Below are 14,277 nucleotides of genomic sequence, written 5' to 3'. Positions count from 1 at the left end.
TTAAATATTATACTGAAAGTGAAAAACAGAATTGTTGTATAGGTACTCAAAGTACAGTTTCTACTGAATGCATATCACTTTTGTGTCATCATAAAGTGGAAAAATTGTTCAATCGAACCATCATAAGTCAGGGACTGTCTGTATATAATTAGCACTAATCTTTTTTTTTTTTTTTTTAAAGTTTCCTCCCTAAAACTGGAAAGCTAATTTTCTGCCCACAGGCTGTAGGAGCACACCATTTCTTCAGTGATAGATAAGAAATATAACCTGAGTACTTCAATATTCTGTACTCCTTGTTTGCACTCCTCGTATACTACCAGGGCTTACAAATATCGTTTGGAAGTTAATACCTAAGATAGATAAGTTTCCAAACATAGTTTTCTTCCTATTGCTCTTATATCACCCACTTCATCAACTCTTCAGTATGTCTACAATTAAATAAGTATGAATCCCACTGGCCCAGAGCTATAGAATCTTATAATAGCTTTAAATGTGATATTTACCACATTCTCAGCATTAAGTCAGACAGGAAAATCCCAGAATTCATTACATTGGGACTTAGCACATAGAGATAACTTGACTAAGTACAGTTCAAATGTTTAACATCTCACACAGATATTAACTGAAGGATATGGGTAATTATATTCTTAAATTAAGCAATCATTCCTTGGAAAGGTATGAAAACACAGAGGCTCCCATCTATTTTCACCTTTTTCTGTTTTTACAAGAGACATTGGCAAACTTCTGTAATTATTTGGAATTTGATTTGTAGTTGATATTGCCAACTGTTAGTCTTTATGTCAGCTAGCCTAAACTTACAGAACAATCAGAATATGCTAACTCAGAAAACCCACAGACTATAGCTCCAGAATATTTTTTTTTCCTTCAGAACTTTCAGGAATGAAAAATCCAGAAGTGTCTCTCAGAAAAAGGTTTGTTTGTTTGTTTGTTTTGAGACGGAGTCTCGCTCGCTCTGTTGCCCAGGCTGGAGTGCAATGGTGCAATCTTGACTCATTGCAACCTCTGCCTCCCGGGTTCAAGCAATTCTCCTGCCTCAGCCTCCTGAGTAGCTGGGATTACAGGCACCCACCATTATGCCTGGCAAATTTTTTATTTTTAGTAGAGACGAGGTTTCACCATGTTGGCCAGGATGGTCTTGAACTCCTGACCTCAGGTGATCCACCCACCTCGGCCTCCCAAGTGCTGGGATTACAGGCGTGAGCCACTGTGCCCAGCCCAGAGAAAGGTTTTTTAACTAATTCTTTTTTTTTTTTTCTTTTTGAAACAAGGTCCCGCTCTGTTGCCTAGGCTGGAGTGATGTGATCATAGCTCACTGAAACCTTGAACTACTGGGTTCATGTGATCCTCCCACCTCAGCCTCCCGAGTGGGACTACAAGCATGCACCACCACTCTTGGATAAATTTTTAAATCTTTTGTAGAGATGAGGTCTTCCTATGTTGCTCAGGCTGGCCTCAAGCTCTTGGCCTCAAGTGATCCTCCTGCCTCAGCCTTTTAAAACTAATTATTCATTCAATAGCATTCCCACAGCCAGAAAACTCATATGGCTTTGAAGTCAATTCCCAAACATTTAATTTAAAATTGGTATTCTTCCAAATACCAATTTTTTTCAGCATTAGAGGACTGAGCTACAATGTTGCCAGAAAATGTCAATTATTCAATAATTCTAACTTATGAGTAATATAGAAAAATACCTACTAGTCAAGTAAAAAGTCATTAAGGATCAAACAACAGGATCTTAGGATATGGGACTTATCAGGACCAGATACCCCAGATCATGTAGTTCAGTGGTTCTCAAACTTTAACGAGCATCAGAATCACCTGGGAGGTTTGTTAAACTATAGATTGTTGGGCCCTACTCCCAGAATTTCTGATTCAGTAAATATAGGGTGGGGCTTAAAAATTTGCATTTCTGACAAGTTCTCAGATGATGATGATGCTGTTGGTCTAGGGATCACACTTTGAGAACCGCTGATCTTGTTGGGTTTTCTCCTAAAGTTGTTTATCAGCAAAGAGGACTGTTTATTTAATGAAGAAGATGTTCTTGACCAATTTCTTACCTACTTCAAGAGTAGACAAACACAATGGCTGAAGAGAACTTACTATGCGAAACACCCAGATCATACATACCATAACTCAGTGAGGTAACTACTACTGTGATAACCATTTCACAAATGAAGGGACATGAGAACAGGGAGTTGAGCCCAGACAGGCTTCAGAGTGAGTTCTTAACCACTTCCACTACTCTGCTTCCCATGGTAACAGCTAAGACCTTAACTGTGTGCATTGATCCATCAAGAATAATGACAATGATGCTGGGTACAGTGGCTCATGCCTGTAATTTCAGTACTTTGGGAGGCTGAAGCAGGAAGATCACCTGAGCCCAGGAGTTTGAGACCAGTTTGGGCAACACAGTGAGACCCTATCTCTACATACACACTTTTTTTTTAATTAGCCAGGTGTGGTGGCTTGCACCTGTAGTCCCAGCAACTCAGGAGGCTGAGGTAGGAGGATCACTTGAGTCTTGTGATCAAGGCTGCAGTGAGCCATGATTGTGCCACTGCACCATTGCACTCCAGCTTGGGCAAGAGTGAGACCCTGTCTCTAAAAAAATAAAAATAAAGATTATACGTCAATGAAATACACCAAAAACATGTTCCATTTTAACAAATTACTAAAGTGGAACATGATTTTTACAAACCATGTTAAATACATGCTAATTACAAGAACCAGAAACCAACCTGAACTGTACAACTGAATATGAAATGTGCACAATCCAAGGGCTTCAGGAAGAGACTAGAACAAGGACTTGGAAAGTGTTAAGACTGTTTCTCTCTGCTTTCCATTTCTTCCATTTCTCTCCGCAACAGACTTTCCCAACAGTCTCAGTTCACATGGAAGAATCTGGCCACCCCAAAACTCTTAAATTTACATTTGAAGGGTGGCAAAATATGCTACCCCGAAACATTCCACTTTGGCATAAGGATTACTTTCAGCTAAAGGCACTTGAAAAATAGATACAAGAAGTGCATTCTAATCTCTCTTTTTCTTCCGGAAAATAGGAAGTTAAAATCTCCGATGTGAAAGATGTCCTCCTTGTATCAGGAGAAAGGAAACATTATTCAACTGGGAGTCTTAGCTGAGAGAATTCTCTACAAATAGACCTTGTTAAAATAATTATTATCTTCCTTTTAGTTTCCCAACATAATTTAGTTACTTTTCCACAATTGCCTCTCTTTGTTCAACCCAATATATTAATAAAAGCATGTAGTTTTTGCCATTCTTTGGGTCTTCATTTCTTTATGACAGCTCCTATGTCACATAAAATTTATTATTAAATCTTTATGCCTTTCTCCTGCTAACCTATCTTATGTCAATTTAATTCTCAGGCCCAGCCAAAGACCCTAAGAGAGTAGAGGCAAAGTTTTGCCTCGACTACACATTCACAAATTCAGGCCCACTCAGATTAACTGGCTGTTACTCAGTTCTAATCCCCAATTCCTAGTGGAGAGAATCTGAATGGCCTTAAGTGTTCCCCCTGGTTCAATCATTTATGGCTATGGAAGTGGGGTCATGTAGTACAACTTTGGCTACCTCTGTGCATGAGGCAGGGGAGGAAATCATCCGCTGTGAGCTGAGCTCACACTTTTTTTTTTCTTTGAGACGGAGTCTTGCACTCTCGCCCAGGCCGGAGTGCAGTGGCGCAATCTCGGCTCACTGCAAGCTCCGCCTCCCGGTTTCACGCCGTTCTCCTGCCTCAGCCTCCCGAGTAGCTGGGACTGCAGGCGCCCACCACCACGCCTGGCTAATTTTTTGTATTTTTAGTAGAGATGGGGTTTCACTGTGTTAGCCAGGATGGTCTCGATCTCCTGACCTTGTGATCCGCCCGCCTCGGCCTCCCAAAGTGCTGGGATTACAGGCGTGAGCCACCGCGCCCAGCCGAGCTCACACTTTAAAAGGAGTGCACTTAGAAATTCTTGCAGTGCTTGATCACTTCTATCACAGGATACCTTCTATCTCTTACAGTAAAGTGTAGACCAAGAATGTAATTCGTTCCTGACCTATCAAATTGGCAAAAACCCAGATGCCAATACACAGTGATGGTGAGGCTGACCAGAAATAATCACTCATGCATTAGTGATAGGAGTGCAAAAGGGGGCAAGCCTCATGTCAAACCTACAAAATAGTCAGGTGCATTAATCCTCTAAGCTAGAAATTCCACTTCTGGGAATCTACTCAACAGGGATCAAGAGAAATGGCTGAAGAGTATAGATGTTTTCAGTCCCTATACTTTAAAAGAAGATCATATTTTTTCAATTCTCATCATCACTGGCCATCAGAGAAATGCAAATCAAAACCACAATGAGATACCATCTCACACCAGTTAGAATGGCCATCATTAAAAAGTCAGGAAACAACAGGTGCTGGAGAGGATGTGGAGAAATAGGAACACTTTTACACTGTTGGTGGGACTGTAAACTAGTTCAACCATTGTGGAAGTCAGTGTGGCAATTCCTCAGGGATCTAGAACTAGAAATACCATTTGACCCAGCCATCCCATTACTGGTTATATACCCAAAGGACTATAAATCATGCTGCTATAAAGACACATGCACACGTGTGTTGATTGTGGCACTATTCACGATAGCAAAGACTTGGAACCAACCCAAAAGTCCAACAATGAGAGACTGGATTAAGAAAATGTGGCACATATACACCATGGAATACTATGCAGCCATAAAAAATGATGAGTTCATGTCCTTTGTAGGGACATGGATGAAACTGGAAACCATCATTCTCAGCAAACTATCGCAAGGACAAAAAACCAAACACCGCATGTTCTCACTCATAGGTGGGAATTGAACAATGAGAACACATGGACACAGGAAGGGGAACATCACACTCCGGGGACTGTTTGGGGTGGGGAGAAGGGGGAGGGATAGCATTAGGAGATATACCTAATGCTAAATGACAAGTTAATGGGTGCAGCACACCAGCATGGCACATGTATACGTATGTAACAAACCTGCACATTGTGCACATGTACCCTAAAACTTAAAGTATGATAGTAAAAAAAATTTACTCAACAAAAAAAAGATCATAGACAAAGGATATCTTATTGCAATATCAAAAAACAAAAAGCCACCCATGATCCTTGTCGCTTACACTCCAGTAATTAAATGCAGCCAGTCTTGCAATACACGTGCTTTTATATACCATATACCATTGAAAAACTGCATTCAATTTTTAGAACTTTTAATTTGCAGGTAGCATTTTACAGGCAACTACTGCTATTTCATACTGTGAGGAAAGTCTGCCCTACATAATGTTGATGTGATATAGAGGGAAATTGCTCCAAAAATATCTAGTCCCAGTGATGTGTGGTATTGGGGACTGCATTAGTTACCTCTCTCTGCATCACAGATTTTACAGCAGCTAACATGAAAATGCTTCATCTAAGTGATAAGCAAATCATATGGAAACATTTTACAGCCAATGTATTTCATGCACATTTGTTGAATCCTGGGGAAAATCCAAGTAGAGCATGGTTTTAAGTCAATCGTTTATCTTCTTTTTTTTTTCCCCTGTAGTACATCTCTTCACATATTAAAGACTTGAAGAGTGAAATGTTTGAGGAACTCCTTAAGCACCTTTGCCACTCTGCAGATGAATTCCGGGAGGTCGTAAAAGCTGACATGCGGAGGCAGATGTTCGCTGAACTCTTCCTACACTGTGACCATGGGAAGGTGGGTTAAGACAGTTAAATAATTGCTTCTTGGCCAGACACTGTGGCTCACGCCTGTAATCCCAGCACTTTAGGAGGCTGAGGCTGGTGGATTGCTGGAGCCCAGGAGTTTGAGACCAGCCTGGACAACATGGTGAAACCCCATCTCTACAAAATAGATACAAACTTTACTGAAATATATTTGTTTATGAACCTTATATTTATTTGTTTGTATCTCTATGTCCAGAAAGAATTTAAGTAAGCTCACAAGAATAGATAAGATGCAACAACAAAATGTAAACTAAAAGTAGGGTGAAAGAAGAAAAAAATAAGAGAGGGGATAGTAAATGAAGCTGGGAACAAAGCCCCAAAATGCATAACATAATGACCTAAATAGTCGTTGTGGGTTGCTTACAAGTTTGGATCTAAGCTTCCTAGCAGTGGGAATGTGAAAAGGGAAACATGACCAAACACCCTATTAACAATGTTTATAAGATAATTACAAACAAGTGCTAAGAAGCACAGGAATTTGGGGTTCAAATTATAGTTAGGAGCTTCTCTTTATTAAAGGGGCCCTTATGTGCTGAAGTGAAAATCTTTCATGATGGGCTTGTAATAAATTAAACAATGACTTTTTTAGCGCAGTTTCTTATAGTTACTTCAAATGTAGGCAAACGATGCCACACTGGACTGCAATTCAGAAAAAGCAATTCTTAAAAGAACCAATATATTGCAATCTAGGTTCACAGATTCCTGCTAATTTGAATGAAGTCAGGAATATATTTTATAAAATCTGAAATGTCTATGTGTCTTTCAGTCAATCCTTATTGAATATTGCTTCTTTTAACAGAGCTTGTAATAAATACTGGGTGACAAGTGTCAAAGTTTTACTCCCTGGTATTATGCCTGAAGGACAACTATTCTCTGTTGGCCAACTTAACACCAATTTGTGTGCTGTAACAAACCTAGTGGGATAATATTTAGAGCAATTAATTGAGGTTTGCTTTCATACTTTGCTTTTCTTCCCATCATTCAAGCAGCAGTTATATGCTGATATTGAGAGTGCAGGGGCAGAAAAACTACACTTCCATCCTCGTAGGATCCCTGCTGGGTCTGAGCATTAAACTGACATAAGATAGAATAACAGGAGAAAACCATACAAATTTAGTTACAAGTTTTATATGGCACAGGAGTCCTCTTAAGGAAATGAAGACCCAAAGAAGCAGTTGGAGTCAGTTACTTATGTACTGGATTGGACAAAGAACAGTAAACCATGAAAATGTGACTAAATTATGTGGGGAGTCTTAAAAGATAAGAGTTATTCTAACAAGGTTTGTATAGTATTCTGTCGGTCTCAACTTCTCATCCTTGAAGATAACAATTATGCCTTTCCTTATAGTATAGGGAGAGTTACTTTCACAGGGGAATTTCATCTTCTGCTTTGAAGAAACAGCACGAAGGTCAAGTGATCTTCTCATATCTGTTGCTTTTCAAGTGTCTTTAACTTGGTCAATATGCCAGAGTAGCATATTTTAACCCCTTCAGAGGAAAGATAGAGTCTCAAAAAAAGAAGTTAGATGAGTTTCTGAATGAAATATATATCTGGGAACAAAGCCCCAAAATGCATAACATAATGACTATGTATATGTCTTATACACACACACATGCATATTTAACTATATATTAATATATATTAATATATAAATATATACGAGGCACTCTATATATAATATATAATATATAATATATTTTGCATTCTTCTTTACTTTATGATTCTCCATTGTTTCTTAAGAGCCCGGCATTTTCCATTTAAAGTCTGGGCTTTTAGAACTTTTGTCTCAGCTGCTGGTTAAAAAGATATATTCGAGGCTGGATGTGGTGGCTCACGCCTGTAATCCCAGGGCTTTGGGAGGCCAAGGTGGGAAGATCTCTTGAGCCAGGAGATCAAGAACAGCCTGGGCAACATAGTGAGACTCTGTTTCTAAAAAATTTAAAAATTAGCCAGGCATGGTGGTACATGCCTGTAGTCCTAACTATTTGGGAGGCTGAGGTTGGGGGATTACTTGAACCCAGAAGGTAGAGGCTGTAGTGAGCTATGATCATGCTGCTGCATTCTAGCATCTGCATTATAATATATATAATAAATTATATATGTACATATATATGTATGTACAAATATTATATATTATATTATATGTATATTATATATACATACATGATGTATGTGTATATAAATATATAATATACATATATAATTATATATATATATATATAGAGAGAGAGAGAGAGAGAGAGAGGGAGATTGCACCTGTGACAGAGACAGCCTCACTCTATCACCCAGGCTAGAATATTGAGAGGGAATATGGCAATTTGGAATTGCATTTGGAATGCTGTGGCAATTCAAACAGTAAAATCATATTGTAGTTTCCTTGAGTTTTGGAGCAAAGCTCTGCCCTCTACTAAAGCTTGTGATTCTCTTTGAGAAAGTGTTCCTGTGTGCTTTTTTTATTCTGATAATTCATAAAACCATATACTTAGGTTTTGTGCACTTTTCTGTGTATAGGGTATATATATATATTTTAAAAGGTTTAGTTAAAAAAAATTAGATGGAAAAATCAAGGTTCAAATATAGCAAAAATAATTACAAATGAAAAACAAGTTGGAGAGAATTTCCCTGATTTTTTTTTTACTTTTATTTAATTAATTAATTAATTTTATTTTTTGAGACAGGGTCTCACTTTGTCACCCAACCTGGAGTGCAGTGGTGGGATCTCGGCTCACTGCAGCCTCCACCTCCCAGGCTTACGCCATCCTCCCACCTCAGCCTCCTTAGTAACTGGGACTACAGGTGTGTGCCACCATGCCCAACTAATTTTTTTATTTTTCGTAGAGATGGGATTTTGTCACATTGCCCAGGCTGGTCCAAACTCCTGAGCTCCAGTTGTCTGCCCACCTTGGCCTCCTAAAGTGCTGGAACTACAGGTGTGCACCACCTGCCCAGACAACTTTTATTTTAGACTCAGGGGTACATGTATGAGTTTGTTATATACGTAAATTGTGTGACATGGGGGTTTGATGTACATATTATTTTGCCACCCAGATAATAAGCACAGTACCCTATAGGTAGTTTTTTTTTACCCTCTCCCTCCTCCCTCCCCTGACCCTCAGATAGGCCTTGGTGTCTGTTGTTCCCTTCTTTCTGTCCATATGTACTCGTGTTTAGCTCCCACTTATAAGGGGAAACATGTTGGTATTTGGTTTTCTGTTCCTGTGTTAGTTCACTTAGGATTATGGCCTCCAGCTCCATCCATGTTGCTGCAAATGACATAATCTCATTCTTTTTATGACTGCATAGAATTCCATGGTGCATATGTACCACATTTTCTTTTACATTTTTTTTTGGAGACAGGGCCTTGCTCTGTCACCTAGGCTGAGTGTAGTGTGATCACAGCTCACTGCAGCCCAGGCTCAAGTGATCCTCCCACCTCAGCCTCAGGACTAGCTAGGACTACAGGTACATACCACCATGCCAGGCTAATTTTTTATGTTTCTGTAGAGATGGTAACTCACCGTGTTACCCAGGCTGCTCTTGAACTCCTCAGCTCAAGTGATCCTCCCTCCTCGGCCTCCCAAAGTGTTAGGATTACAGGCATGAACCACTGCGCTTGGCTTGTACCACATTTTCTTTGTACAGTCTACCATAGATTCATATTTAGGTTGGTTCCATGTCTTTGCTATTGTGAATAGTGCTGCAATGAACATACGTGTGCATGTGTCTTTATGGTAGAACAATTTATATTCCTTTGGATATATACCCAATAATAGGATTGCTGGGCCAAGTGGTAATTCTGCTTTGAGTTCTTTGAGAAATCACCAAACAGCTTTCACAATGGCTGAACTAATTTACATTCTACCAACAGTGTATAAGCATTCCCTTTTCTCTGCAACCTTGCCAGCATCTGTTATTTTTTGACTTTTTAATAATAGCTATTCTGACTGGTGTGAGATGTAGCTCATTGTGGTTTTGATTTGCATTTCTCTAATGATTAGCGATATTGAGCATTTTTTCATATGCTTGTTGGCTGCGTGTGTGTCTTCTTCTTCTTTTTTTTTTTCTGAGACAGGATCTCACTCTGTCATTCAGGCTGGAGTGCAGTGGCAAGATCACAATTCACTGCAGCCTCAACCTCCTGGGCTTGAGCGATCCTCCTTCCTCAGCCTCCTGAGTAACTGGGACTATAAGCCACACCACTAGGCCCAGATAATTTTTGTAGAGATGGGGTTTCACTATGTTGTCCAAGCTAGTCTCAAATTCCTGGGCTCAAGAGATCTGCCAGGCCTCCCAAAGTGCAGTGATTACAGGCACCAGCCATGTATGTCTTCTTATGAAAATTGTATATTCAGGTTGTGTGTAAACAGACAAACAGGAGATAGTTTATTTTGCTGTGCAGGAGCTTATTATTAAAATAAACTCATATTAATTAAAATAGCTTTGGCTTTAGTACTGGAATAGACAAATCAGTGGAACAGAATATTAGATCTGGCATCAGATGCAAGAGCATGTGGGAATTTAGTATATAACACAGGTGGCAACATAAATCATTGGGAAAAGGAGTAATCAATGAGTTATACTAGGACAATTAATTTTCCATATTGGGAAAAATATAAAAGTAGATTCCACCCTCATTAATGAGGAAAAGTGAGTTCTATCTAATCAGAAACCTAGATGTGGAAAACAAAATTTTTAAAATTTTAGAAGCAGCCAAGTGTGGTGGCTCATACCTGCAATCCCAGCGACTCCTGCTGAGGCAGGAGGAGTGCTTGAGCCCAGGAATTTGAGGATGCAGTGAGCTATGATCATGCCACTGCACTCCAGTTTAAGTGACAGAGGGAGACCCTGTCTCAAAAAAAAAAAAAAAAAAAAAGCAAATTTAGAGCATATATTTGGAACTCAAAATGGTTTGTGCTTATTTGGAGTATTCCTTAGGAGTATTCCTTAGTGAGACCCTGTCTTAAAAAGTTTTAGAAGCAGCACACCTGGCTGCTTCTAACATTTTTTAAATTTTGTTTTCCACATCTAGGTTTCTGATCAGATATAACTCACTTTTCTCATTAATGACAGTGGGTCTACTTTTATGTTCTTCCCAATATGAAAAATTAACTGTCCCAATATCATTCATTGATTTTTCACCATATATCAAAAGGAAATGATTGATACATTTGACTACCTCAAAATTAATGTATATCCTCAAAATTAATGGGTAACATTGATATGGCTAAACTCACCAAAAGTTAAATGGAAAGACAACAGATAAACAGGGAAAAAATATTTGCTATGTAAATAAAAGAATGGTCACTCTCAAAATTTTACAAATTCATAAGAAATAGACAACTGGGTGGGGCGCAGTGGCTCACGCCTGTAATCCCAGCACTTTGGGAGGCCGAGGCGGGCAGATCACGAGGTCAGGAGATTGAGATCATCTTGACTAACACTGTGAAAGCTCATCTCTACAAAAAAGACAAAAAATTTAGCCGGGCGTGGTGGCAGGTGCCTGTAGTCCCAGCTACTCCGGAGGCTGAGGCAGGAGAATCGCTTGAACCCGGCAGGTGGAGGTTGCAGTGAGCCAAGATCGCGCCACTGCACTCCAGCCTGGGTGACAGAGTGAGACTGTGTCTCAAAACAAAAACAAAACCAAAAACAAACAAACAAAAAAAACAAAAGAAATAGGCAACTGGTCCCAATTGAAAAATGGGAAAAGGATATGAAAAACCTATTCATAGAAGAGGAAAAACCCAAACATATAATAAGCACATGAAAATATATGAAATCTCACTAGTAATCAGGGAAATGCAAATTAAAATAATGGTACCATTTTTATCTACCAAATTACAAAAAATAATAAACTAACAATATCAAGTATTGATGTGGATATGGAGAAATAATACTGTCATTCAATGCTGGCAAGAATGTAAATTGGTATGAACATTTTGTGAAGCAATTTGGCTATAACTAATAAAGTTGAAAATGCATACATTATACAATCCAGTAATTCCACTTCTAGCTATTTATTCTAGAGAAATGTTTGCGTATGTACACAAGGAGATGTGTATAAGGATATCCATCGCAGCATTACGTTGATATCAAAATACTAAAAATAATCAAAACGCCCATCAATAGAGGAGTTTTTTTTAATTACGGTGTTTTCATATTACAGAATGCCTTATTGCAGTTAAAAAGTATAAAATATATTTCTTTACAGATATGAATTAGATCTCAATGTTGAATAAATAAAAGCAATTTGAAGAAAGACATATGTACTATATCAGGTATTTTTTTTCTTTTTTTTTTTTTCTAAGATGGAGTTTTGCTCTTGTTGCCCAGGCTAGAGGGCAATGGCATGATCTCTGTTTACCACAACCTCCGCCTCCTGGGTTCAAGTGATTCTCCTGCCTCAGCCTCCTGAGTAGCTCAGATTATAGGCGCCCGCCACCACGCCCAGCTAATTTTTGTATTTCTAGTAGAGACATTGTTTCTCCATGTTGGTCAGGCTGGTCTCGAACTCCTGATCTTAGGTGATCCACCCACCTCGGCCTCCCAAAGTGCTGGGATTACAGGCGTGAGCCACCGCACCTGGCCTATGTCAGGTTTTTTTGTTTTTGTTTTTGAGACAAGGTCTTGCTCTGTCAGCCAGGCTGGACTGCAGTGATATGATCATAGCTCACTGCAAATCAAGCTATCCTCTGACCTCAGCCTCTGGAGTGGCTAGGACTACAGGTGTACACCACCATGCCTGGCTAATTTTTTATTTTTTGAAGCAATGGAGGTCTCACCGTGTTGCTATATCAGGCTTTTTAAAGCCCATACACAAAATGTTAACAATCATTATTTCTGGGTGTTGGGAACACATACGTTAATTCCATCATTTTCTATAATTAAAAAAATTTTTCAAAAACAACAATGGAAAAAGGACAAGTAGAGATCAGTAAATTGTTTCAAGTGACATACTCAGGTCAGGTAAGATAAGAACTGAACATTATACATTGGATTTAGCCATCAATAAGTCAGTCACAAATATTTCTTAAACATGTACTAAGTAGAGCTCATTTTGACATGTCACAGAATGGGAAAGTAGAGTATAAGCCTAAAGGCAAGATATAACTTTCCTGATTTTGATGCTGCAGCTTTTATTTACATGATAATGATTGTTGTGGTGGTAGTGATGATAAAAGCTTCAAGAAGCCACGTTCCAACTGCATAAAAATCTTAAATCTCCTGTAACAACTAATCACAAACTTTCTTCTTTGCTTAGGTAGGGTTTTTGGATCGGCAGAGGACATTGGCCCTGCTGGAATTGTTCTATGACCATAGTTCACAAATGCTTAGGAGTTTACTTCGAAACCCACGACAATGTAAGTGCCACTCAGAGGGAGTATGTTCGAACTGGAGTGTCACAGTACACTGACATGTACTGATATGATACACTGATATGTTAACACAAGATTATTCTACCACCATGGAATCCCTTCACATAATAGCTCTCTTAGATCGTGATAACTGTATCTAGTTGTTTATTCCCTCCACAAAATTCACTCTTCATCACAATAGATGTATTTTTCACCACAGTGCAATACTCAAAAATTTTATATCAGAACTCAGCTAGGACTCAATTTTAAATTCATTCAAATGAAGAAATGCTTTAGTGACAGTCTGAATGTTTTGGAAATTAAGTTAGTAATGGTAATTCCATTTTATTAACAAAAAAATTTTTTTGAGACAGAGTCTTACTCTTCTTATCCAGGCTGGAGTGCAGTGGCGTGATCATGACTCACTGCAGCCTCAACCTCCCAGGTGGGAGATGATTCTCCCACCTCAGCCACCTGAGTAGCTGGGACTACAGGTGTGCATCACCATGCTCAGCTAATTTTTTGTATTTTTAATAGAGAGAAGGTTTCACCCTGTTGCCAAGGATAGTCTCAAATGCCTGGGTGCTGGGATTATAGATGTAAGCCACTACACCCAGCCTGGTAATTCCATTTTTAATGCCCAACATAAAATTGTAAGATTTATAAGAACAGTATTTCCTTTTCCCAAGCAGTTACTTAAACAGTAAAATATCCTTTTTATGTTATTTCCAAAACAAATAACAAAAAACAAATAACAATTATGGGGTTTATTTTTATGTTTATTTTATTTTATTTTATTTTACTTTTTCAGAGATGGGGTCTTGCTATGTTGCCCAGACTGGCTTCAAACTCCTGGGCTCCAGCAATTCTCCTGCCTCAGCCACCAGAGTAGCCAGGACTACAGGGATGTGCCACTGTGCTCAGCTTATTTTCATTTTTTTTAAAGAGAAGGTATTGTACTGGCTGAGTTTCCCAGAGAATGTCTTTTTTTTTTTTTTTTTTTTTTGAGACAGAGTCTCGCTCTGTTGCCCAGGCTGGAGTGCAATGGTGCGATCTCAGCTCACTGCAACTTCTGCCTCCCGGGTTCAAGCGATTCTCCCTGCCTCATCCTCCCAAGTATCTGGGATTA

At 39.0% G+C, this 14,277-nt stretch overlaps 1 protein-coding gene across 12 annotated transcripts in view; it reads left to right on the top strand.

Annotated features, from left to right (window-relative positions):
• Window positions 1-14,277, top strand: part of EFCAB5 (EF-hand calcium binding domain 5) — a 153,332-nt gene that overhangs the window by 86,680 nt on the left and 52,375 nt on the right. For 11 of the 12 annotated variants that reach the window (XM_058444970.1, XM_058444962.1, XM_058444959.1 and 8 more), the window contains 2 exons: window positions 5,611-5,766; window positions 13,055-13,154. In XM_058444970.1, the coding sequence (XP_058300953.1) occupies window positions 5,611-5,766; window positions 13,055-13,154 (256 nt within the window). Of the gene's footprint in view, window positions 1-5,610; window positions 5,771-13,054; window positions 13,155-14,277 lie in introns of all 12 variants that reach the window. The other variant, XM_058444960.1, reaches the window with a different exon arrangement.

This window comes from Hylobates moloch, unplaced genomic scaffold (assembly GCF_009828535.3).
Source record: "Hylobates moloch isolate HMO894 unplaced genomic scaffold, HMol_V3 SCAFFOLD_10, whole genome shotgun sequence".
NCBI lineage: Eukaryota > Metazoa > Chordata > Mammalia > Primates > Hylobatidae > Hylobates > Hylobates moloch.
This window is presented reverse-complemented; position numbering and strand designations above follow the sequence as displayed.